At 46.6% G+C, this 27,722-nt stretch overlaps 1 protein-coding gene across 8 annotated transcripts in view; it reads right to left on the bottom strand.

The window, feature by feature from the left end:
* rerea (arginine-glutamic acid dipeptide (RE) repeats a) overlaps window positions 1-27,722 on the bottom strand; it is a 163,946-nt gene that overhangs the window by 10,245 nt on the left and 125,979 nt on the right. For all 8 annotated transcript variants that reach the window (XM_034296121.1, XM_034296125.1, XM_034296123.1 and 5 more), the window contains 5 exons: window positions 26,065-26,113; window positions 24,351-24,487; window positions 23,534-23,633; window positions 22,293-22,391; window positions 13,487-13,567 (listed from right to left, as the gene is read on the bottom strand). In XM_034296121.1, the coding sequence (XP_034152012.1) occupies window positions 13,487-13,567; window positions 22,293-22,391; window positions 23,534-23,633; window positions 24,351-24,487; window positions 26,065-26,113 (466 nt within the window). The remainder of the gene's footprint in view (window positions 1-13,486; window positions 13,568-22,292; window positions 22,392-23,533; window positions 23,634-24,350; window positions 24,488-26,064; window positions 26,114-27,722) is intronic.

Raw genomic sequence — 27,722 nt, 5'->3', positions numbered from 1 at the left:
CAGGTAACACGCTCTCCGTCTTACAGCGGAAATATAAACACTGAGGTGAAAGTTTGATTTCAGACCAGGTAAATAATTCACAGTTTCAACAGCTAAAACAGTTACAGCTTAACAGGCAGGAGAACAGGTGGAGTGTTTGAACCGAGTTTGGCCCGAGAACAAGACTCCAGAATATCACCAGGTTGTGTTTCTGACAGTTGGTCTGCCTGCCTCGGTCTGTCTGTCTGTCTGTCTGTGTGTGTCTGCCTCAGAGTGTCTGTCTGTCTGTGTGTGTCTGCCTCAGCGTGTCTGTCTGTCTGTGTGTGTCTGCCTGCCTGCCTGACTGTGAGGCCAGGACAGAGAGCAGAGGGGCTGAAATCCGGGGTATTTAGATCAGAGCTGCTGGGTGGTGGCGGATCAGTGGGAACAAAAGAACATGTCGGAGGAGCTTTACAGCTACAACTACAGACCCAAAGGGCTCCTCGTCGAGCTGCGGGAGGAGTCAATTCAACTTTAATCAAACATTCACAGCGGCTGTGTGTGTGTGTGTGTGTGTGTGTGTGTGTTAGCTCTGCCAGAAAGAGACGGAGGGAATGAAGGGGACAAATCCGTCGCACAAAAGGGCTGTCCGGAAATCACTGTCACAGTGAAAACATTAGCGCAGGCTAGCAGGGCTCAGAGAGGCGGTCTGACACATCAACCGCTGCTCACACTGAAACACAAACATACTGGGAATAACACACACGCACTGAAATGGGCAACAGGTCCTGCAGCGTTCCGCGCCATTATGTTGTTTCCTCAGGCAAATTGCCTCTTTGACCCCGTGACCTGTGACCCGTCAGTTCACCGTACTTTCACGGAGTCGTCGGGTGACGGTGAAATTAGCGTTCGGCGAGCAGGTTATCCCTGGTAATGAACCGAACCACCGACATCCCCACCGACACACACCGCTTCCAACTTCAAAGGGCTATCAAGGCTCAAGGCTCATGTGGTGCATTAGTGTCAAACGGAGAGACTGACAGCCTGCTGAAACAGCCACACCAACCAGCCGGTCAATCTGTCAACTGGCATCTCTGAGAAGCATTCACAGGTGTGATATGCCCACTGATTGGGCTCCTTCAACAGACGCCAACGTCACCAACCATCAAGGCACCCGCTCCAGAATATGAACAGAGTTCCTGTGACTCATGTGTTGGGTCCCGTCATAAAAAGAAATGCGAACATCGGTAAAAAGAGATTTAAATATTATGGGACGGTTATGAAGACACAGATTAAGCCTAGTCAAGGACCAAAAAAAACAAGCTCAGTGCAGTTTGATTGTTTTCAATCTTCCCTTCAAAAAAACTTCAAGATACTGTAAGAATCGGTTGTGTGTTTCATACTTTTTGAACTGGAAACCATGTTTTTGGCGCTATATAGAGATTTCTGTCCGCAGTACTAATGTGTACTGATGCGTGGAGAGATATGTGTCTCCGTGCCATTCACTCAGACTCCGTGGACGCTTACACACAAGGCGGTTCTACCTGAGCGACACATGAAGCTACCTGGCTGTTTCATTTTCTCCCTGAGGGGAATGGGGGCGTAGCCTTCACGCTAGCAGGCCTGAGCGACACATCAAGCAAGCAAGACGGTCGGCCAATAGAGAGTTCATGTGCGAACATTGACCACCTGCAGGCAGAGGGTTTCTTCTGATTACAGCAAGTGTAAAGACTTGATCAACATCACACAAAACCCTGACTGTTTTCCCGATTGCAGGGGGCAAATGGCATCTCACTTGTGGAATATCCACGTCGCAAACAGCCATCGTGATATTTCCAGAAGGTTCCCTCAAATCTTTGCCAAGGCACTTTCATCTCGGCTGTTGAGAATATGACACACAGACCTCAGCATTATGTCCATCCAAGTGGTTGAAGGTTCAGAGGAGGGTGAGGGCACAGCGTTTGTGTGTGTAGCGCTAAACGGGGTGCAGATCGTTAGCTTTGAGAGAGGGGCGGGGTGAAGGGAAAAACGCTGTACGACGCATTCAAATACCAAACACTTTGACGACATGTCCATCCCATATCCGACCGGGACAGGACAGAGTGTGCTTGATCTCACCCGAGGCTGTGTTCCAAATGACGCCCTTGTTGTCTCTGTAGTGCCCTGGAGTTGACCAGAACCCTTTGAGGAACAGGGGGACCATCTGGGATGTTGTGTAGAGCTCCCGTGACTCCAGGAACACAGGACAGCGGCGTCATAAGCTAGATATTATAAGGCTTTTTAAAACTCTGCCGCTCCCATCCGCAGGAGATTTCTGCCCTATGGATTATTCACGGACAAGGGAAGGGTTTAGCTAATATCACCACGGCTGAACCCCCACCCAACCCCCACCCTCTGCGCTGCATCTCTGCTAACGCCACTTCAGACGCCGCACTACACAACGCTACTGCTAGCATCTTATTCAGCGTGTGTGTGGACGTGATAAATGCGTCTGAATGCGGACACTCCAACTGAAGTATTTTTTTTCTACAGCTGCTGCAATCCTTTCTCTCTTTGGTTTAGTGTGTGTGTGTGTGTGTGTGTGTGTGTGTGAGGCCAGGAGATGATTGAGTAGGAATCCATTGCTTATGTACACAGTGTTACACAGCCTGAGCTGAAGCTAAACTCCTGTCTCCATCTCACCCTTCCTCTCCCTTCCTCTCCCTCCCTCCCTCCCTCCCTCATCTCCCTCTCCCTCTCTACAGGCTGAACAGATGGTTGGTGTTTTTCTTGGCAGATTTGTGACGGAGCCACAAAAGGCCCCAGCCCTGACTTTAAGCCAAACGGCCGTTACTGGCAAGGCCTTGGGAGGAGAAGAGGAGGAGTAGGATGAAGACGGGGAGGAGGAGGAAGGGGGGGGGGGCGGAGGAGATGAGGGGGGGGGGCAGTATTATGAAGAAAAACAAGGCTCGATAACAATGGACCATCGACCCCGAATCACTAACCCTTCGGAAAACTACTAACCACTAACCCTTCAAAAAAAACACTCCCACATTTCAGGAGCCAGGAATAGTGAGCGAGAGAGAGAGGGAGGGAGGGAGGGAAGGAGACCGTGAGGGAGAGGGAGGGATTGCAAAAGACGGGAAAGCGACAGAAAGGGAGGGAGGGAGCGAGAGGAGGGAGCGGGTGCAGCAGTAGAGCATGTGACGGAGGGGTTGGTAGTCCTGGAGTTGTGTAAACAACCATTAGTGCAGCCAAGCACACTGGCTCAGAGGACACTCCCAAACGACACACTACGCCCTGCGTAGTGGTCGACTAACAGGACAGAGGGGCCTGGATGAAAGGAAGTGCACCACAAAGGGAATAGGTTGCCGGTAGGGACACCTCCGCGGCCGTCCGCCTGGCATTACAGCGAGGCAGAGTGTTTATCTTACAGCTGAACGACACCTACATTTTACTGTGTACATACAACACCCAGCCCGGTTCTCTGCCGGTAGGTGTTCTGTTTCCAGTATGGGCTGCGAGTTTAGTGGGACGGTCACCGAAGTGCAGGCCAGGCCTGTGGGGGTTTATTTTGACGTATAATTCTGGGGATAAATATACACACGGGTGTGGTGGCGCGGGGTGGGGGATTAGTGAGACTTTCTGACACGTTACAGAATTAAGCGCCTTAGTAACACGTCGGCCTTCTCTGTTCTGTCCGTCATCCCGTGGAGGAGGAGGCTGCCGAGTTACTGGGTGAACGGATGACTGAGGAGCCCGTTGCTCGGGCTGCCGCTAAGAAATAAAATGATTTTACGGCACACACATTCGATTTCGCGCCCTCCCCTCGAGCTTAACACTTTTCAATGGACATCAAAAACGCAAGTGTTCACATTTGTTTGGGCGCGTCCGTTGTGTCGCAGACTAAATTCCTACTTGATTGAATTAACCTGATGTGGCCGTCAATCTACACACCTCATCCCGTCTTCTGAAGGACCTCTGTGTTTTGCACGGTTAATCCTTCCCTTAACAGTGTCTCCCAGCTGCGGCTGCGGAGAAGCTTCCCCACAGCTTAATGCTCCCACCACCACCACCACATTCCATCATAGGGATAGTATTTGCTTAGGGGTGAGCTGTACCTTGTTTTTGCCATACTTAGTGCTTGGCACTCAGACCTAATAGTTTCCCCAGAGAATCTTTTCCCTTATGAGTCCTTCATGCGGCATTTCATATGCCTTACTCCGGAGTATCCCCGGAGTATCCCCCATAAAGTCCTGTTTGATGGTGTGCTGCAGAGATGGTTGTCCTTCTGGCAGTTTCGCCCATCACTGCAGAGAAATTCTGAAACGGTTAGAGTCGCCACTAAGTTCTTTGTGTGCGAAGCTGGTAGAGGCATACCCGAGAGAAAGCTGTGATCGCTGCCCAAGACATTTCTACAAAGTACTGAGTAATGGATCTGAATAATCAGGTTTTCTTTTATTGTCGATAAATTGGCAAATATTTCTAAAAACGTGTTTTTGATCTGTCATTAAAGGTAGATTAAGTCTATAAAAAAATCTAAAAAAAAGTTTCTTCAAATTTGAACCTGAAGGGGGCTGAATACTTTCCCAAGGCCCTGTATAAATGTGTGTGTATTTATCAAATACTATATATCAGGTCTTTCCAACAAATGCAGCCAAATTCTCCACGCATTACTTTAACAAGACAATGCAGGTAAATAACCAATGTGCGCTTCAAAAACGCCAGAAAGCACCCCCCAACGCCCCGTCCGCCCCCCCACATGGCTGCTGTAAACACTGAACTGGGACAGACAAAGAAAAGGAGCGTTAAATGTGTCCTTGGCAGGAGGAACAGTGTGTGGTTTTCCCGGCGGTTAAAGAGGCGGTGGCCCCGTGCTGCGCCGAGCCATTCTGACACAGAATGAGTGAATAAGCTCTATTCTCACAGGTCAGGGATACACTCCACAGAATCAGCACTCTTCCTGTTTCACCGCCGTAAGCGCTTTTTCCGTTGAAAGCAGATTGGACCTACCGCTACACAGCCCCTTCGGAGAGCGGTCGATCCCTATGCCACACGTTCGGCTGATAAGCAAGAGCCCTGTGAACCAGTGTTTTGAGCCTAGCAGCAGACGGGCAGTTGAGGTCCTCCCGACCCGTTTCCTCAGCTCTACATCAGTCAGCTTTAACTGACAGACTGACAGTCTGACCGCCCCAAAATAAACACCACACCGACGGAGACCCTCAAGGAAATGGTTTTGAAAGGTTGCAATTTACGTTAGAAAAAAAGCCCATGATGCCTCTGCGATACTAGCAGATTTCAAATGTTTGGTAGTGCCACATTTTAAATTCACTCCAAAAACTCAACCGCATTTTTGTAAATGTTTATCCAGAATTCTCATTACCGTAATACGTTCTTATCTGATACTCTGGTCATAAAAAACAAAACGAAAACAAAGTTTGTTCTGTACATAGGGTGTCTGAACACTATCGCTTTTAATAGTTCCTGTATAATCTCCAATCTGTTCAGCGAGTGTTCTATTTACCCATGATACATTACCTACAGAAGTAGTCCTTCTGAGCCAAATTTGTAAAATCTCTAATTTTCCATCAGAACTATGAAACAGCCCCTTCATTCACACTGGCATTGCACAAACAGTTGAAATTAAGAAACAGACTTAATCTTAACATAAATTGTATAATTTAATATGAACTATGTGTATTTTCAGTGTTATCTCAGAAATTATCTGGAGGAGATCGTGGGTAAGCACATAATAACGGACAGAATAATTATGAAGAGAAATTCAGATGCTAATCTCAGCGATAAAGACACTGAGAAGGGTTCTTGGATGAAAAGACAGGGTGTTGAACAGAGGGCCCGGAGCAGAAAACACAGAGTTCACACAGCAAAAGGACAAAATAAAGCCAAGCATTACGACGACGACGGTCATCTGGTCATGGCTGAGGTGCCAACGGTAGCCAGAACAGGCGAGGGTCCAGGGACTACACGAAGGACAACTGCCTCCTGTCCACTTCAGTCACACCGCTGAATGAATCTAAAGTCACATGGGTGGAGGAGGCTTCCCCCAACGAATCGCAGCGCTGCTCTTCACAAATAAGCCACATCAATTAGATAAACAAGAAAGTATACTCATATCCAAGACAGCTGCTGCCTCCCAGGGGAACCAGTTCCCGAGTGCGAGGTGTCCCAAATGGCGCCCTATTTTGACATCACACGATGTCATTTGAGAAGCCGGTCTTGCTTTAGCAGGTCCAATTAGTGCCTGAACCAAAGTATTTCTAATGACCCGCAGGGCTGTCAATGCCCTGCTGGCTGCTGGGAACACATGGATGTGAATCCTGTCTGACATGTGGACACATCTACAGACCATGGCAAAGGGCTGTCAATGCCCTGCTGGCTGCTGGGAACACATGGATGTGAATCCTGTCTGACATGTGGACACATCTACAGACCATGGCAAAGGGCTGTCAATGCCCTGCTGGCTGCTGGGAACACATGGATGTGAATCCTGTCTGACATGTGGACACATCTACAGACCATGGCAAAGGGCTGTCAATGCCCTGCTGACTGCTGGGAACACATGGATGTGAATCCTGTCTGACATGTGGACACATCTACAGACCATGGCAAAGGGACAGACATCAGCTGGCCCCAGGCTGGGAACACAGGGAGCTGGAGTGTGTGTGTGTGTGTGTGGTAGAGGCAGAGCGGGGTGTGTGTATGTTGGGGTGGAGGCTGAGTGTGTGAAAGGATGAGAACAGCACAGCAGGGCCCCTATTGGCTGGCCAGGTCCTCTTTCTCTCCGGTCCGGAAATGGCAACAAGGCCTGGAGCTGGTATGGGTGTGTGTGTGCGTGCGCGCGTGTTCATACACATTATTAGGACACACAGTATAACACGGAAAACGCTGCAACAAACACAATAACATACAGTTGTGGCACCGAAGAAGCCGACTAAAGAGTAAATGTCAGACCGCAACCGTGTCCTATTTCAAGAATAACAAGACAAACAGAAACTGAGGCACCTCTTCAGATACTGTTTTGAAGTTCACAATATCCTTAGCCTCGTTGTCAATCTAGACATTTCTACTGAGGCATCTAAGAGGAAAAGTATATCAGGCATGCAATCTGCCGTCTCTGCACTTTTGGTTGTTTGAACAGTTCAGCAGCAGAGGCCAACTCGTATTCCATGACGTCCTGTCTCTCCCTCTACACCCTCCCGCTCGTTCTCTCTGTTCCTCAGGAAAGGAAATGGCGGCCACAGAGCTTGCCCTACGCACACAGACGAGCTAGCCAACAGGCGGAGGAACGGGGAGCAGACTGACACACCCGTTTCCCCCAGCGCGTTGTGTGTCTTCATACGAAAGCATTCCTGAGCGTCACTCAGGCCCAGTGAGTTAACTCAGCGCCGCGCCCAGGTGCTCACCCCTCGGCACCGCCTCCACCAGCCATCCTGGCGCTCCGCGAGCGCCCGGTCAGGCCATGATAACATCAGCTAGCTGCTGAGGACGGACTGAGAGAGAGACAGTAATACCGTCAGCGCTCTTTAGCAGCAACCAGGGTTCATTCCGTGAGAGTTGGCTAGCGGGCAAGAGGGAGGGCCGACAGACAGGAACACATAGAACTCCAAATCAGCTACTGGGAAATGAGGAATGGAGGCAGGGTCACAGTAGCGTTTGTCAGAACACGGACATCTAATGTCTTCATGGTAGAGGAATGGAGGCACTTGAGTGGCTCAGCATGCTAAGGCCACCTGTAACCAGGGTCCTTATCTTGGTCGTGGTAAACCGACCGTGACCGCGTGGTTGCAGTTCCCTCCGCACCTTTGCATTAGAGGCCAGACGGTCAGACAGGGATTCTTCGCCACACTGTGACTCTAGAATCTTACAGCAATTCTAGTGCCGTCAAACTCAAGTCCAGTCACTGGACAGAGGCGAGCACTCTAAGCATGCAGCTTTTGGTTTGCGGTTGAGGGAGATGAGTGTCAAAAGTAGAACAGATTGTCGGGATGTGTTTCAGAGGAGTTGATCCCCCTGATCTTTGACTCTCCCGTGTCTGCCGGGAGTAGCTGTGATGAAACAAGGCTATAAGATGTAATTTTTTTTCTTCTAGTTTTCAACACTGATTTTGTGGATGGGATAATAAAATGTAATCGGATCGGATTACATTTATAGGATTAAAATGAATTCTCCATGCATATGGAACTATGGAAATTGCAGCAGAAGCAAACTGGTTGAGAATATCATACCATATGTTTAAGCAAGTTCATTACATGACACCCATTTTTCAAACAGCAATGCATATTGTAATGAAATGTATCGTAAAAGAACATATTAATTAAAGAAATGTCCCGGATGTACGCATACTATGTTACGTGTACCCCATGAGACAGGGTTGTGCCCCAGAGTTAGGTTTCACATCCTTATTTAGCGACAGCGAGAGATTGTGGGAGGTGTAGGCAATATAAACGTATTTCAAATATTTTAAAAATTATTTGGATAGCCAAATGGTTCTCTACACTATGCAGTGCTTGTTTTGCTATTTGAACAGAAACTGTAGAGATGTTTCGTGATTTGCAAATAAACAGGCATCAGTATGTCTTATGTCTTCTGTTGATCAACAGATATTCAGCCTTCTAGGCTATAAGTTAGCAAGCAGAGAAAATAACTTCTGGTGAATAAATGTTGTGAAACCCTCATTACACGATATTATGGACATTTCCTTATTTTTACAATGATATTTCTCATTCAAATCCTACATATAGCCCCTTTAGATAAAGATAAATAAAATATGGAACAGAAGTGAAAATATGGAACAGAAGTGAAAATATGGAACAGAAGTACGATATGGAACAGAAGTGAAGATATGGAACAGAAGTACGATATGGAACAGAAGTGCGATATGGAACAGAAGTGAAAATATGGAACAGAAGTGAAAATATGGAACAGAAGTGAAAATATGGAACAGAAGTAAAATGAGAGGTTAAACTCACTACCAATGCATTTGCCTTTGCAATAGGCAAAATCCAGTTGAAGAAACTGGCCCTCTGCAATCAGCCTTGAGGGAATTAATTGCAAGCCCAGTTCTGAACTCTGTGGCCGGTGGCCCCAGAACCAGGAAGAAGATGATCAGTGTTTGGTGGTTCCCTCTGGCAAGACGGCCAGTGGCCCCAGAACCAGGAAGAAGATGATCAATGTTTGGTGGTTCCCTCTGGCAAGACGGCCAGTGGCCCCAGAACCAGGAAGAACATGATCAATGTTTGGTGGTTCCCTCTGGCAAGACATCATATAATAGGGAACAAAACAGTTAATATGAGGCACCCGTTTTTTATTCTTGGCAAGCCAGAGGAATTAAATATATGTCAGTGTGTGTGTAGAGGGATGGAGAAAAGGAATAAATGTCTCTCTTACAAAAAGCTACTGAACAAAACGTTGACATTGTGATACTCCATTCCACATGAATAGTGGGTGGGAGAGGTTGTGGGAGGTGTAGCCCATATAAATATAAACATTAAAAAAATGATATAAAGGGCAGGGAGGAACAGGAGGTATTTAAAATGGAACTTTCCTTCGGGTATTGAGTTACAGCGCTGCCAGCAGAGTATTGTGTGCTTGTGGAGAACAGCAGGCATTTATCACAATGCCCTTCAGTCACACCCAGACAGGGTTGTTGTCTCCACGGTGACAGCCCTGGTCAATTCAGTGTCTACACTGAGCTAACCCCTCACATTCCTCCTCTGGCGACTACCACTCCCCCCCTCCTCCTCTGGTGACTACCACCTCCCCCCCTCCTCCTCTGGTGACTACCACCTCCGCCCCTCCTCCTCTGGTGAATACCACCTCCGCCCCTCCTCCTCTGGTGAATACCACTCCCCCCCTCCTCCTCTGGTGACTACCACCTCCCCCCCTCCTCCTCTGGTGACTACCACCTCCCCCCCTCCTCCTCTGGTGACTACCACCTCCCCCCCTCCTCCTCTGGTGACTACCACCTCCGCCCCTCCTCCTCTGGTGACTACCACCTCCCCCCCTCCTCCTCTGGTGACTACCACCTCCCCCCCTCCTCCTCTGGTGACTACCAAGCCCTTCATCCTTTCTTAAAGGACAGTTTGTTTAGGGGTATTTACAGAGGGTATATAAATGTTTCTAAGCCTTCCCTATAATGGAAGGGCTGCATCCCGAGAGAGGACTATTACAGGGTTGGCCTGTTGGTGTGAGAGAGCCTCCATCTACCCAGTGAAGGAGCAGCGGCCTCCATCTACCCAGTGAAGGAGCAGCGGCCTCCATCAACCCAGAGAAGGAAAGGAAGCCTCTGCACTGCCACAGATAACATCCTTTTACTTCAGAACCATCAGACTAAAGTCACACATTTCGAGGTAATAAATATGAAGTTCTAACCTCGGTGGGAAAACTATATTTATTATTCCGGACTATAAATAGTCCTTTGCACAATGCAGTTTTTATTTTTAATTGTTGAGTTGAAGTAGACAGTACGAGCCATCACCTGGTAACACACATTCTCAGGATGTTTCTATGACACCAAAGGCAGAGTTTCAAGTCAAAGCAGACAGGCAACAGGACAACGGTGGCCAAAACCTTTGTTTTCCTTTGACTCCAACTAGACATCAACACAACTTTTTATGCCAAAAACACTCATTCTGCGGTCTCGCAGGACAAAGCAGTGAGCAAACGACCGTGCCTCTGACTGAGGTAACCCACAACACACTCCTGAATTATTCAACAGGGAAGGCAAAAGGCATGGAACAGCCAGTGCTAACACCATCTTCCTGCTTCACCTAAGTCACAAATCTACATAACATAATACTAACGCTCCAACTGCACAGGTTCAACGGAGCTCTGTTCAGGGACAGAAAGGAGCACTTGAAAAGACGTGAAGCAACTTCACATTTTTACCTCAAGGACCAGGCTGTATCTAGCCTGCTGCCGGGAGATTAAGGTACATTACACCACCACAAGGTGATTGGAGCTAAAGACCAACCGCATGAGCTTTGATTTCTTTAAGCGCGTGTGTGCTAAACATTGCTATGAAAGAACTGACAGAGAAACAGAAAGTTCTTCAACAGAAGGTGATGTCATGGCAACGATAAGAAGCTAAGCTGATGGGAAGGAACTCATTAGATCTACTGACGTGTTGAACAAACTGAGCATGTGCAGGCCAGCAAATCTAAAGCTACTCTGAAATCAGGATATTCATTCAAAAGGTATTTCGGAGGTGTAACACCAAGGAATATCTACGACACAGACTATGAATAGTAAGACAAGGCTATAAGATGTAATTGAAAGTATTGAAAGTATTGAAATGAACAATCTTCACAAACAGGCAAAAAAACACAAACAGTAACGCTGTGGCCGTCTTTCACGGTAACGCTGTGGCCGTCTTTCACGGTAACGCTGTGACCGTCTTTCACGGTAACGCTGTGACCGTCTTTCACGGTAACGCTGTGACCGTCTTTCACGGTAACGCTGTGACCGTCTTTCACGGTAACGCTGTGACCGTCTTTCACGGTAACGCTGTGACCGTCTTTCACGGTAACGCTGTGACCGTCTTTCACTGTGACGGTCTTTCACAGTAACGCTGTGACGGTCTTTCACAGTAACGCTGTGATGGTCTTTCACAGTAACGCTGTGATGGTCTTTCACACTAACGCTGTGATGGTCTTTCACACTAACGCTTTGATGGTTGCTATGGTCCATAAGTCAGCAGACATGCTTTTCCACTCCGGGGCTGCTGGGTAATCAGTGGCTGGGGGTTAATCATTGTTGGTACTGGAGGAGCCGAGTCCATTGGCACAGCCGCCTGCTGATAATTACACTAACATTTCAGCGGTTTTACAGATGCTCTTCTCCAGAGCGAATGGCAGGAAAGAGGGCATACACACTACAGTTAACTCCTACTGACCCACCTGGGACTCAAACCAGCAGTTTGGTGTTGCAAGCACCATGCCCTGTCGAACGAACCAGAGGAGTTAACACAAACACACCCAATACCACTTACCGCCCGTGCCTTTCTGTGGTTTTAGACTGCGAGCCTGTATAAACACTGTGGGACAACTGCTGATGGAAGAAGGGCTTTGGGAAATATATTTGATTGTAGAGGAAAATGGAAATTTGATGGAGAGACATCCTTCCTGCCAAGGACCATGAACAAATTGACAGATACGGTATTAACTGTACAAGTCCAAACTGCATTCTGGCTGGATCAATATGCCTTGGGGACAGTTCCCCCTCCGCGCAGTCAAAACGCAGTTCCCCCTCCCTTGGATGCTGGGATAGCGGTGTAACAAAACATCAGTTCCCCACCTCGGTCGTTTGTCATTTGTAAACTTTGCTGATTATGTTTATTATTTGTATGGTCTTCTTTCCAGCACTAACTTTTACCGATAATTAATTCACTGACTAGATGCATTTACTACTAAACGGTTGGATCATCTAGCTCTTTTAAAATGTCTGCACTTCCTGTAAGTTATACTGGATAAGTGAGCCTGCTAAATGACAAAAACGTCATCTGCCAGTAGAGAACATGCCAAGACGTCCTCACATTACTTGACCAAGACAGGTTCATTGTGTCATCAAACATCCATATCTCCTGCCTGATTTAAGTCACCCGTAGGCACTGAAAAGATCACCTACCTCAACATTATTTCAGCTGTTATTAAGCTCATGATAAATGCTCATGAAATACATAAATTAACTTTAAAAGTTAAGATAGGCCTAACAGGAAAATGGAACACTGTGCTAGGCATTCCATGTTCAAGTTCCAATTTTAGTTCTAATATATTTCCTTTCATTTGCACAAAAGCACAACTAAATAGCAGGTTGTCTTTATCTCAACTATGTCAGCAAGAGTAAAGTAAAATTGCTAACCTTTGTAAGCTAGTTACAAAGGTGATTAACCTACCATGTCGTAAAATAAAACCACCATATTACACATAAAGTGTAATATTCAGCTTCTACAAATAATTACACAGCTGTGTAAAAAAAATGACCTGGTAATTTTCCCATAATAGTATTGCTATTTCTGTTTATGTTTTTTTTAGCTCTCATAAAAATTAAAATCAACTTTGCAACGGAAAGGCATTTCTATGGTGACTGGGTGATCTAAAGAGAAACGTATTCCAGAAAACCCTCTCATGATCGTTTGGAGAGAAAGCCCATAGGCTGATCTGACAGGACTACAGCAGATTGGTCGACTGGCTGATGGAAGCACTTACTGTTTATCAATAAACCTTTGGGGAAGGAAAACGAAAATGCCCAGAAATACGACCCACAGACACGTTCCTTGCAGTCTAACTTTTCCCATTGTTAATGTTGAAGCACTCTGGGTCAAGATTTTTGATTAATGTCATGAAATAGTTGAGGGCGACACGTCACCTGAGCCGTGTTGTGTTGAGAAGTCCTGTCCAATGTTACTGTGTCACCGTCACCACCAAACAAGGCTTTTCCTAAAACCTGAACCCCTATGAGATGTTGTACAGTAGCACACAGGGACCAAGCCAATATCACAAATCAAAGCCCAAGGAAAAAGGGGTCCTACCGTCTCCTTGTGGGGTAGCAGCTCTTTCCGAATCCTGAAGAAGTTCTTCCCGTACTGCCTCAGACCTTTAATGAACCGCTTCTGAAAGACCAAAGAAAAATGGAGTGGGGACATCAGGTAAAGAAAATCAGGAAAACTATCCGATGACATGAGCCTAAAACACACCCAGGAACAAAGTAACAGGCCAACGCCATGGCAAAAACCTCCTTTCCCTTCTATTTGGTTCTGCGGTTGATCTGAGAGTTGATGGTTATCTGTAAACCTGTCTATAGCTCGTTTTAACTCTAACAGAGGGAAGTGCACATCTATAGGAGGCAGCCATGCAAAAGCAGAGGAAATGACAACCTCAATCAGACACAGGAGTGGAGATAATACTTCTATGTTCTTTCATGTAGTCTGAAAAGAGCAACGACGGAAATCTTTTGTTACATAAAACCCAGGAAATGTCAGACAGGGAGAAAAACACGAGTCTTACTAAGCAGAAGTTCAAAGGAAAACTCAACTTCGATAACTTGCGTACATCAGTGGAGCATGTTCTCCTGGGGTTAAATGCACATTTTTAATACACACATCATATTTCTTCCCCCGGTGCCCAAAGATCAGAGCCCTCAACCACAAGTCGGAGCAAATAGAAAATGTGAGAAAAGCAAACTCAACGAGAAACCAGCAGTGACAGGAGTGACTCGTGGATGAAGTCGATGGCAAATTTGGCCACTTCACAAGACCCACCATTATATAAGTTGAATCTGATCTAATATCTTCATAAATCGAAAAGCCCCTTACAGCAACACCAGTTTAAAGGAATAGACTGAATATGTTAAAAACCCAAACCTCGCCTCTCATGGTGAGAAAAGCAGAAAAGCGGAGGAGGCTGAAAACATTCACAACCAGCGAAGCAGATAAACAGATTTACTTTCAGCTACCAGAGGCAGATGAGACCCACTCCATACCGTTCGCTCCTCAGTTAATAATCTCAGCGAACCGTCTCTCTCTCCCTCCAAACAAGTAACTCCAGAAATAAGCGTGTTGAAGTCCCGGCGAGAACACTCACAAACGTCTCCGACCAAGCCACAGCAACACAGGCGAAAGATCAGCGGGCAAATCCACTAGGTCTCCGAAGGTACAACAGTGTTTTTCTTTTCTTTTTCTTCTCTTTTTTCACAAGCAAGAAATAGCTTGTCACTCTGTGCTCCCCCACTACAAAGGGGAAGGCTTTACATGTGATCTTTCTGCTAGAGAGCCTCTGGTCGGCGGCAGGGCGGAAGACCCGGGATGGAGCCGAAGCCCAATGGAGTGGAGCTGTGCTCTGATGCATGCTGCTGGCATCTGCCGGGGCTTATTCCTGAGCTCCAGCCTGTGGTGACGCTGTGAGGACTGCCAGAGCAGGCTATATGAGTTCTTAACCCGAGCGGTGAACACACTGAGCAACTCGGCCCGGCACCCCAATCTCAGAGGTCACCCTCATCATTTTCACAGCCCCCCCCCCCCCCCCCCCCCCCCCCTCCAGGATGCTGGCGACTGACCTATCATTAGCGGGAGTCTACAATCCTTGTTTTAATGTATTCATGGGGTTAGGAAGAACAGTCAGTCACAGCAACACACACACTGCTGTTAGCAAGGAGCGAGTGAGTGAGCGAGGAGGAGGGACAGTTTGTCTGTAGGAAGGTCTTGGCCACAGTAAAAGAAGACAAGTGAGCGGTAAAACCTGAGATGGATTTGTGTGCGAGCTTGTGTGTGTGTGTGTGTGTGTGTGTGTGCGCAACCACCAGGCTGTTTTCATGTTAACTGTCACCACGGTTATGTAACCACAGATTGTTTACACACGAAAGCTCTGCTCAAGAACGAAGAGGGATTTTACCATTTGGTTCCCCTTAAAAAGGGAATTGCATTGTTGCAAAATAAGTATATTATTCTGTGGCCACATTTAGACAAGAAGTTATGAGGACTCTTAATAATGCTTTTAAGGTTATTTTTTTTAATCTTCTCAAACTCTCAAGTGCCAAACTATACACCCTGAGAGCTTATCTAAAAGACTACATTTGAACGTGGGCCTGGATTAAATTATTTCTCTCAATAGAGAATGATAATTATAAGCTTTTTCTTGGTCTTTAGGAACTACCTCAGCAACATAGCTTATTACTTGCGGTAAGATGCTATGGCTGACATGGTTAGGAAAAAGATTAGCATTATGCTATCTGTGGAAAAAGCTGGCTACCTGCTATCATACTATTAGCATTATGCTATCAGTCAAATAACTACATTCAAACCAACCTTTTCAGCTTCATACTGCTTACGGCAGTCACACTTATTATAATAAAAAACCCCAAATAAAAACACTTACGTCTTCACAAAAGCAAATCCCTGCAATCACAAAAGAAGAGAGTTCGGAGTCCCCCGTGAAGTTTCCCTGGTCAGTCCGGTGGCAAGTAAAATCTATATAGCAACATTTAAATGAATGGTCAGATGCTCTAACCGCTAGGCTATATATTATACCAGACCTGGAAAACGTCACTTGACTATGACTAATCCAGGACTTTCATAACCACACAAACCCTGGAGTACTATTAGTTACAGGGCTACATGCTATCACATGCTAGGGATGGTTTCATGCTATCAGATGCTAGGGCTGGCTATGTCTGGGTACATGATTAGCATTAGGAATTTGGAGTTGAGGCAGGTGATTATCCAGTAGATGGAGCCAACTACAACAGATGGAGCCAGCCCCACCTTCACTATCTCTTCAGACCGAAAGTTGATCCACCTCCACTATCTCTTCAGACCGAAAGTTGATCCACCTCCACTATCTCTTCAGACCGAAAGTTGATCCACCTCCACTATCTCTTCAGACCGAAAGTTGATCCACCTCCACTATCTCTTCAGGCAGTTGGATCCACCTCCACTATCTCTTCAGGCAGTTGGATCCACCTCCACTATCTCTTCAGACGGAGAGCTTCTCATTGCCTGGTGTGATGTGGCATTGGCGAGTGTTAGTCCAGTTCATTAGCTGGGCTGACAGAGCTCTGAACCTGCTGTGACTAACATCAATGAACACCTGTCACCACGGCAGCAGGTCACCCCAGTCCCAGCACCGATCACGTCACACTAATTAGGTTCAACACTGTACCATCTCCACGGCACGGCTGTCCATAGCTGTACATCTCAGTTGGTCAAGCTGTGTTTTGGGATGCAGCACACACAACTCCCCCACTTCCTCCCCCGCTCCTGCATCCCCCACCTCCCCTCCCGCCGACATTCCGTCTCAGTCTGGCCAGTCCCACCTAATAAATCATACACCAATCAGCTTCACCGATCACTTTTGTCTCTCTGCCTGTTCCTCCCCTCCTCGTCTCTCTTTCTCCCCCTTCTGTTTCTGCCAGCCCCTCCCTCCTCTCTCTTCCTGGCTCACTCTTCCTCTCTCTCTTTCTCTGCCTGCCCCTCCCTCACTCACCCTTTCTCTGCCTGCCCCTCCCACACCCTCGGCCCTGCACCCATTGCTCCAGCCAGACGTTGCTAGGAAACGTAGAGGGGAAGGAGGGGCTGAGCATACAGCCAGAGAGAGGGAAGAAAAAGGGAGGGAGGGAGGGAGAAGGCTAGCTACCAAATCAGCAGCCGCTGAGCGCTCTGAAACAACAGGCTACTATGTTCCACAGGGGCTGACACTTACCCCCGTTTTCTCCCCCAGTCACTTTCTGCCTCTTTCTCTCTCTCTTAGTCTCTCTCTCTCTCTCTCTCTCTCTCTCTCTCAGTCTCTCTCTGCGGCGTCTAACAGTGCCCTATTGTGTGGCGATACGGGGCGAAGGAAGAGCACCGAGGTGAGAGCAGGCTCCAACGCCCCTGTGACGTGTTTCTATGTCCAGGCCGAATGCGGATTGGCTGAAGCTGTGAGACAGGTCGGGGTCAAGCGTACCAAACCACACCCTATTTCTTTCGTAGGGCACTTCCTCTCTGCCCCACTGTGTTGAAAAGTAGGGCACTGAGCAGAGAACGGGGCGCCAATATGACACGCGGAAGACATTTCCAGATCATCATGCTAGTGGCGTCGAAGGCTAAGGTGGGCCGAAACACACGGGAATAATTCAACAGAATGAGGAACGTAAAAGCACAAATGATACACACTTACCATAGAAAAACGAAAATAGCCTTTTAATAGTAGCCTCGTGAATTATTTCGGTAATTCATATGAACTATTCGGTACATTTGTTTCCCCTTCGGGCTACTCTGTTTTTACTCGCTGACTCATGTAAGGCTTAATGGTAAATGAGAAAGACAAAAACTGGTCTTAGGTTTCAAAGATTTTAAGAGGGAGGAAGACGGGTTTAAATGTTCTGCCTTTATGTTCCCCGCCAAGCCGTTTTCATCATGCCCACAATGAGCAGAGAAGCTCTCATTAAAATGCATTCATTTTAAGTTCTTTGTCACATGGAATAAAATACGATGTTTTCATATAATTATGTTTTCTACCTATAACCATGTGGATGCCTGACTTGAGATGAGCTAGTAAGTCAAATTAAATCACACGTAGCACTTACTTTAAGCCACGTGGTCGAAGAGATCAAAGTGAATGCGAACAGGTTTCCGGTTAATGGCAGCACAATGAAGACGTTTTATTGCCTGCTTTGCGCTACTCGTAGCTAATATCGATCTCTCAACAGAGACAGTTTAACTACAAATATCTCAGTCAGTTAGCTTGAGGCAAGGCGGAATAGTGTAGGTTTTCACCAGCTTAAAATGGAAAAATGATGGAAAACAACATCCCCACCAAACAAGCCAGTGATTGTTTTGAAATAACCCACCCTTATTAGCAGGCAGTTGGGCCACATCAATAACCACAATGATAATGAGTGTAATGCTTGTTCCAGATGTTCATTACAAACCACAGCAGACATAAACAGGTGAGTTGTCTTTTTAAAGAATCTGTTTTCCTCACCTCCCTCTCTCCCTCTCCCATCTACACACGGACACCCCCTCTCCACACGGACACCCCCTCTCCACACGGACACCCCCTCCCTGTGGGCCTGTTGGATAGTTGCTACGGTCATTCATCACCCAGTGACAGAAACGAAGCTCAGCCCCAGGACGGCCTGATGAATAGATCACACACTCCCCCCACCACGCTCACACACACACGCAGCCAGTTGGACAGAGCGCCCCCTATTGGCCGATGAGGTGCTGGCAGCGATACTGACAGTGTTTCAGGTGAGTGGTGGACTTGCGTTGTAACTGGATTCAGCTGGTACTCGGACAAATCCAGGGTCAACAGGGTATTGCTATTAGATGAGGTATGGCATACATGAATTTAAAAGACAACTGTCTTTATAGTATATTAAAACAAGGTTTTCAAAGGACAGCCATATTATGTAACGTTAGCGGCTGAGGACCCCAACATTAACCCCCAACATGTACAGGCCTCTGAATTATACCTCAGGCCTTTATAAATGTACCTGTCAAAAGCTTGGACACACCCATTCAAGTGCCTTTATTTTTACTAAATTCCACATTGTAGAATAATATTGAAGACATCAAAATAACGAAATTACATACAGTGGAGGAAAATAGGTTTTGAGTTTTTGAGCTTTCAATTTGCAGTGGTCTCTTAATTTTAACCCTTCTGTTCCTGACTCAAAAACGTTTAGACTTTTTTGGAAAGGAAAGAAAAGGTGCAGTGGTTAATATTTTCCGGAGCTGTATATGGAATCATGTAGTAACCCAACATTCATATTTTATACCATTTGCCTTGATGAGAGCTTTGCACACTCTTGGCATCCTCTCAACCAGCTTTATGAGGTAGTCACCTGGAATGCTTTTTCAACAGTCTTGAAGGGGGGTCCCCATACAGCCAACACAAGTTGGCTGCTTTTCCATCAAAGTGCTTTATGGGTTTTTACGGCTGCACTTTAGCAAACTTCCAGACTGACTGATCATCATGCCTTAAAGTAATGATGGAATTTCATTTCTCTTTGCTTATTCGAGTTGTTCTTGCCATAATATGGACAACTACAGTACAGACATTAGGCCCATTGGTATAGCCAGTCTACCATGTCCCAACACAACTGATTGGGTCAAACCCATTAAGAAATTACACAAATTCCCTTTGTGGTACATCTGTTAACAGAAACGCATTCCAGGTGACTACCTGGTTGAGAGAATGCCAATGTGCAAAGGAGTCAAAGTCAAAGAGTGACTACTTTGATTAATCTACAATATAAATGTATTTTGACATGTTGCTACATGATACATCTATGTGATACATGAAGGTGAAAAACAGTAAAAAAAAGAATAAAGAAAAACCTGTCAATGACTGCGTGTCAAAGTTTTGACAGGTACTGTAAGTACGTAAAATGTGTGGACCGGAATAAAAACCCGATATCTGCGTTAGGTAGGAAAATATTTTAACCCTGTTGTGTTTAAATAATACCCTCCACAGGAAATACCCCATACAGATTACTGCAGTGTGAATATACTGTTCTGGCAGAGTGTTCTGTAGTCACATGAGAGGTAACCAGATTCAGGTTCAGGATTTGAGAAACACTTCAGACAACGTGAATAAACAGACACTGACAGACGTTGACCAAAGAAGCTGAGAACATTACTAACATAAATATTTAGCTAGCTTGGTTAGCTAGCTAACTACGCTGACACAAATTGACAATTTAGCATGTCTCAAAGTTGTAACATACTTCTGCAGAATAAAAGTATATTCTTAAGACATCATACTTCCCCCAAATATATCATGTTCATAGCACATGGTGTTGCGTATTATTTACATTGAAATATTGCCCAATTCCTCTAAATGTAAATAAGCCCTAATCCAGAACCTTATCTGCAAACAACACGGAGCCTCAAAAATGTCACATTATCACAACATAACAATATGTCAAACTGTCATGGGCGATCTAGAAGAGGCTATTCCCCATATCTCCTCAGATAATTCAAGGCACAGCGTCTGGGACAATTTCAAGCAGTAGTGAAATTTGAAGAGGCTGAGAAAAAGGAGCGGGCTAGGGTGAAGCAGCTGTAGAAGAGCAGACGGTAGAAGGAGAGACAGAGAGGTGGGGGGGGGGGTTAAGGGGGAGACACGGGACAAAAATGACAACCGGGGGGAGAAGATAAGGGGGAGAGGGGGTAGGAATGAGGAACGAGGCCGGGGAGAGGTGACGAGGGACCCTACAGACAGGCTGATAGTGTGTCCTCTTTACAGCCCCCACTGTCACTAACAGTCACATCTCAAACTAGAAGGATGAGACCGGTCCTTGAGGATGAGGAAGGAGGAGGACGAAGACAAGCTGTAGGATAATAAAGGAGCAAGCACCAGTGTTGATCGGGATGGTGTCAGAGTGTGTGTGTGTGTCTTTATATCAAGGCCAGTGTAGATTCCCACCTGTCCCTCATGGCTGTGTGCGCGCGCGTGCGGCTGTAAAGGACCAACTGGTGACACATCAACACTGATGGGGGGTGGGGGGGGGGGGGGCAGTGTCCTTGGATGGACAAGAACTGACTAGTAATGGGTGGTTAATCTGGTAGGCTGGGAAAACTGGTTGGGGGACTGGCTGGGTTCGTAGGAGACTGGCTGGGTGGGCGGGCGGCTGAGTTGGTTGTCTGGCTCGCTGGGTGGGAGGGGTGTGGACAGTGGGGGGGGGGGGGGGGGGGGGGCTATGGAAAGACAAAAAAAACCCAGGGGCCAGTCTCCTTCTGGGTCTTAGATCATCTTAGCACGGCGTGGTCAGGTAGGTTGGGTGCCATGAGCTAGCATGTATAAATGACAGAGTTTACAGCTGGTTGACTACCACTAAAGGACAAGGTGAGTGACTGTGGCAGCTGCCTGCCGCCATGCCTGGGTAGCACTGGTGTTGAGATCCCACCTGTCTGTCAGCTCGATGCTTTATTCACATCACATAATCACACTTCTATCAGACCTGAACACAAACGTTGGTCCTGGGCAATAGACAAGTAGATTTACATAAAACACCAATGTACTGGGGAGAAGATGACTCCACTTTGTAAAATGAAAATCAGCGATGTGGATGATGGATGAGGGAATGTAGACCAGCTTGCTAGACTAAAGCCCTCAAAATAAAATGTTTAGCTTTAGCGGAACTGATAAAAACAAAACAATACTTAGTACGACCGATGCCTCAGTAAATATGTTGCGACTGGGCATGTATTGAACTCAACTGTCATCATCTGAACCGCCAGGATGGGACGTTCGGCTGGACAGGAATCTGTAACACTGCGAGCAAAGACCCAGCCAGCACAGATTTATTCTGCCGGCAATAAACAGGATGCAGCTGCTCTTAAAGGAATATTTCAGTTTTGCGCATTGGACCTACTTTTCCATTTCTAGTGTTGTAGCATCATACACAGTTTTATATCCGTTCCGGACTAAGCTTGATGGCATGACCGTAGTGGTAGTGAATGGACTTCCCAAAAAAACAACCCCACAAAAAACCCAGCCATCTGAATCCACTGTGGGCTATTCATGTGTGTCATTATGAACACAATTGTTTATTCACACTTTTACTAGCAGTGTACTTTAAGAAAACCCCCCCAAAATAAATAATCTTCACTGAACATATTTTTCCTCCTCAGAAAGATGAGCTGACCAATCAGGATTCACTGGAGATGAGCTGACCAATCAGGACATGTAGGATATAAGCTGACCAATCAGGACGCATAGGAGCTGAACAGGACGAACTGTAGTTGTCATTTAGTGGATACTTCCAGGGTGATTTAACAGGACCAATCCCAGTCAAGAGCCTCAGATGGAATTACTGTATTTTTTTGATAAAAATCTAAAACGGTCTCTTACCACTTCGTCCTCTGACCAGCACTTCTCAATGAGCTTGGGAACTGGCTTCTTGACGAGTCGCTGGAGGGCCTTGCCTGCATCGTAACTGCTCTCGTGGAGCTGAGGGAAAGCAGACACAACACAGCAGAGTTAGAATGTACAAAATATACACCTTCCGTGCAACATGTGGGAAAAAGGGCATATAGAGGTGTGCTTTCAGTATAAACCTGAGGATTTGTTAACTGTCTAAGGAGAAAAGGCATTAGTCCAATCACTACCTCAAAGAATAAACTAGAATCATTAGAATGGGAAATGACCGTGACCTACCAGATACTTTCATCTTCTGCTTTATACAATCTGAATATAAACTCACTGTTTACTACAATTATTTAGAATTCAAGTCAATTCCTTCCTCTGGTCTATATTAGTTGGTATAGTGAGGTGACTGTGTACTCGTGTGTAGACTGCATAGGTGTGTGTGTATGTGTGTTAGTACACGGTATGTGAGTGTTCTTTTTAATGAAGCAAAGGGGGAGCTGCTCCAGTGGTTCTTTCAGTGTCACTGCAGAGCAAGAGCTACTCCCATGGTTAGCTTTGAGTACTTACTAGGATAGTAGCTCTTACACCATCCACACATGTTAACATTCAAAGACCTTTAGTCTCTGTAGATCAGATAGGGCAGCTCTGACTTCAGTAGAAAGCCTGGAACCGCCATCTTCCACCAGCCAGAAAGCTGTCAGCTAACCCCTCAGTGGAGAAGCCATGTGCCCCATTGACATATGTCTGGGCCTAAAGCAACTGCTCAGCAACAAAGCTCTGGATTTGTTCAGTTTCACTTTGAGTAATAACATAATGCCATCCCATCCAAAAATGTGACCACCCCAGTTGAAGTGACAATTCTATCCTCAATATTCTGCTGAATCAAATACAGCCAAAGGCTGCTAGTTAGCTTCAAGGAAGCCGCTCTCGCCTTTCCCGGCAAGAATGAAAGTATAATTGCTTCTTGTAAACCAAACTGAACCCAGAAACAGTCGTACAGGCGTTCTAGCTTGAGTCTAAAAAGAGTGTAATTTCACATACTCAGGCAGTATAAAGACTTAGGGTTTGATGCCAACACAGTTGTTCAGTGTGTTGAGAGTAGTGTAGTTACTTACAGTGTTCAGTGCGTTGAGAGTAGTGTTGTTACTTACAGTGTTCAGTGCGTTGAGAGTAGTGTTGTTACTTACAGTGTTCAGTGCGTTGAGAGTAGTGTTGTTACTTACAGTGTTCAGTGCGTTGAGAGTAGTGTCGTCTCGTGAAGCTGCTAGACACCCGTCTTCTGTTGAACCCCCGTCACACATCCCTGCGAACGCGGCCATGCTCCTGGGGAACAGGAAGCCAACATTTAAACAACCTTCCACCCTACCCAGAGCTCCAATGCCGTTTAGCTAATTAGTCACAAGTGTTCAGAAAGTGGAGTTTGAACTTAACATTTTCATCACACACCAAACCAACCGCATACTGAGGGAACAAGATATGAAAACTGCACAAGGAGAGCGTAAAGTTTGAAATTAAATGGGCCAAAAATCTGCCAAATAAGGGTGGTTGCTAACTGGATATCTGATGATAGCTGACAGAGAACTAGACCCCCTGTCTGAACCCCAGACTGTCAGAGGATGGGTCAGGGGGGGTGCAGTGCTCAAAAACCTTTAGAATCAGACAAATCTGGGATTCCCGAGTAGCGCAGCGTTAAAGCCACCGCAGTATGGCAGCATCATTAGTGCCACTAGTTAAAATCCCGACTGCAGCCTACTGACAACGCCAGGGGTCCTGGCAACGCCGGCTCAGCACTGTACGAGCTCCCCCGCCCGAGTCGGGCTTCAGACCGAGAGGCCTGGGTCTCCTGAAGCCCGTAGACAACTGCAGACAGGGAGGTGCGACCTCCCTCGGTCATCCCCGACAAAACTCTCCCACACTTCACTCGGTTTCTATTAAGGGAGCACGTGTTCAACGTCTTTTGTAAGCTGGTCGATAAAATAACCCGACGGTACAAAAAGACCATCTCTCCAGACAGAGCAGGGGTCAAAGGTCGCGTCTCACCTGGCTGCCCTGAGGTACATGAGCAGGTCACAGTCGTTGACCCCTGGCATCCACACCAGCTCCTCATTCTCGGTCACGGTCTGACCCTGGACAGTGGAGATCTCACAAGGGAAGGGACGCAGGTCCGGCAGCTTGGCCTGAACAGGGGGGAGGGAGGGGGGAGATGAGAGACGCTGTCAGTCACACTACAAACAACACACAGCGAACAGCCTGGGAAACATCAGATACTTGGTCTCCGTGTGAGCAGCATGTGGCCAATCACGGCGCTACATAGGTCCCAGATGAGATCATGTGACTGCTACATGTTAGAGAACTACTCATCTATCAATCTCCTCCTCATACAGCAGGGCTGGACAATAACGATGGCCCGGTGGGCTGGACAATAACGATGGGCCCGGTGGGCTGGACAATAACGATGGGCCCGGTGGGCTGGACAATAACGATGGGCCCGGTGGGCTGGACAATAACGATGGGCCCGGTGGGCTGGACAATAACGATGGGCCCGGTGGGCTGGACAATAACGATGGGCCCGGTGGGCTGGACAATAACGATGGGCCCGGTGGGCTGGACAATAACGATGGGCCCGGTGGGCTGGACAATAACGATGGGCCCGGTGGGCTGGACAATAACGATGGGCCCGGTGGGCTGGACAATAACGATGGGCCCGGTGGGCTGGACAATAACGATGGGCCCGGTGGGCTGGACAATAACGATGGGCCCGGTGGGCTGGACAATAACGATGGGCCCGGTGGGCTGGACAATAACGATGGGCCCGGGCCAGCAAAAAAGTCAAGTCCAGAATAATCAAACTAGCAAGTCCTGATCGGGCCGCCGCAAATAAATTAGAGATTGTAAAATAATAATCGCATTATAAACTCGACATCCTTTGTTGCGGTTTCGTAATATGAGTCAAGAGTTGAGCAGAGATGTGACGCGTGGCTGTCTGTTATTGTTTGTCAATAAAACATTTAAAAACGTACGCGAGTCGCTCAATTGATGAAGTCAGTGAAGGATAACGAGTTCAAAAGAAAGTGAAAATGTTTACCTCAGTGCAAAAAATAATTTACTTGTTTCGACATCAATGGAACTCAGATGCACTGTCGTCTGTCGTAAGTTACTGGCTACAGTGGACTAATGTGGGTCTTTTTAAAAAGGCACTGATAACTTTCGCAAACAGTCCCTGACCAGCCATGCCAATAGGAAACAGCACCTGGTCAGCATGACAGCCAAGCGGGTGGCTGACAATCTGTCTTCAGGGCCCTTGGTTGTATCAGGAATTTAAATGCAGATGCCCATTGGGTGATTGCATGACATAACAACCACATATCTAGTAACTGACAGACCAGCCCTGGGGTGAACGAGTCAGTGTTTTGTTTGAAAGTCAGGCTTTTTTTACTCATCTTTTTATTCATTTTTATAAATCAGAAATGTTATAAATGAAATAAAAAATATTTTGTTTTAAATATCCAGAATGCATTTCATAAATGATTAATCATGTTAAGTAACAAAAGTATTTGGTTCTATGTTGTAACACTGATACATTTCTACTTTTGGAAGGAGGGACAGTAAAACATTTTTCGGGGCCAGTAAGTTTCTGGCCCAGTGGGTTTGAAACCCTCAGAAAATGTTACAGTACAGTAACTAACACACAGCAATGTTTCATGGAAACCTGGAAGCACAGAACAGCTCTTTTAACCCACATTGCCCAACATACCTGGTGACTGGGCCCCACTCTGATCTCTCCCTGGGTGCTGTTGAGTCGCCTGGAAGACAGACACAGGAAAGTTACACCACAACAGAAAATGTACAAGTATCTGGACAGAGACATGTTGTTCTGGCTATGGCATTTAGGATTTCAAATCACACAATACACATTTGCTGTAATCACTACACAGTTCATCGTTTATAAACGCAAAGACGCTCACGGTAAAGCCGAGTCTGTACTTTAACCTGATTTTAAATCCAAAGTGCTGAATATCTTTTGCAGTTGATGACTACTTAAAGAGCTTATTGTTCATCCAAATCAGTGGACAAATACATAAACAAGTATAACTATATAGACTAGCAAATAAGTGCTACAATCTAAACATCAAATTAAAATGAATCAATACATCGATATATTTCTGTTGCTTGTTTGTATGATTTAGACAAGAAACAAACTCAGAAGATGAAGGGAATGTTGTTCTCTTGCGCAATTCAGAAGACCTCTTAGCTGAATAAAAAACCCCAGCAGATATGTCTGAGACACATTCAGGAAAGGAAGAAAAACACATCCCCCTTAAAAAGGGATGAGTGTGTGTGTGTGTGTGGGAGGGGGGGAATGCCTGGCCACGAAATGGCTGCTTGTGGGACACACACACACTAAACGAAACGGCACGCTGGTAACCATAGCAACAAACTGCCTAGCAATTTAATAATAATAACAGTGTTGCTCCGCCGGGCGATCTCCCTCCAGCTGCAGTGGATTAAAGAAAATGACAAGATGTTCTTTTTCAAAATCCCCCTTCCGTTGCTCTCCGTTTCGGTTGCCTAGGTAACGCCGCTAAGATTTTTCCTACAGTAAAATCTCCGTCTAGCCGCTGCGTGGCTGAGGTAGCCCAGAAACTGTCAGAGTGATTTGCAGAGCGTGCACACCCCCGTTCTCTTTTTCCTTCCATTTCTCTCTCTTTCGTACTCCCACTCCCTCTTTTTCCTTCCATTTTTCTCTCTTTCGTACTCTCACTCCCTGTCTTTTTCTCTTCGTCTTCCTGTGTCCGCCACTGGCGGAGAGGGTCTGGCTGATCCGGGCTGAAACCCGAGCAAAACTCAGAGCGAGGGATCCGTCCGATTACCTCGCACTCAACCACCCCTTCACCACCTTCTCCTGGAGCCTCCAACAGACTTCACCAGAATGACTCTCTCTCTCTCACACACACACACTCCAGACAGAGAGCTGACAAAAAGAGTTGAGAGAACAAATGCCTGGAGAGCAGAGTTGAGAGCTATCACGTGGATTGACTTAGTGGTCAGATCACTGGGCCAGTATCCGAAATAATTGCCGGTTATAATCCACAGGCAAACAAGGCAAAAGACTGTTGGACCACGGAGCAAGGCACTCCACCCCAATTCCCCCCAGTAAGTTGCTCAGGACGGGAGTGTCTGTTATATAACCAAAATGTACATCAGAGACCCACAGCCGGGAGACAGAGAAGACCGACAGAGTGTGAGAGACAGCAACAACTGAACAACACACTTGATGAGCTGGCCAACAGCTCCTTCTGGACGCCAGCTGTGTGGCAGGTTTTTGTTTTCCGTCCCAGCATCCTCTTTGACAAACACGTGGTTTGTCAACCACTTGAGAAGTCGTGTCTGGGGTTTTAGCGCAGGGTAGGA

The sequence above is a fragment of the Esox lucius genome, chromosome 12 (genome assembly GCF_011004845.1).
Source record: "Esox lucius isolate fEsoLuc1 chromosome 12, fEsoLuc1.pri, whole genome shotgun sequence".
NCBI classification, from domain to species: Eukaryota; Metazoa; Chordata; class Actinopteri; order Esociformes; family Esocidae; genus Esox; species Esox lucius.
Note: the sequence above shows the minus strand (reverse complement) of the source record. Positions and strands in the feature narration are given on the sequence as shown.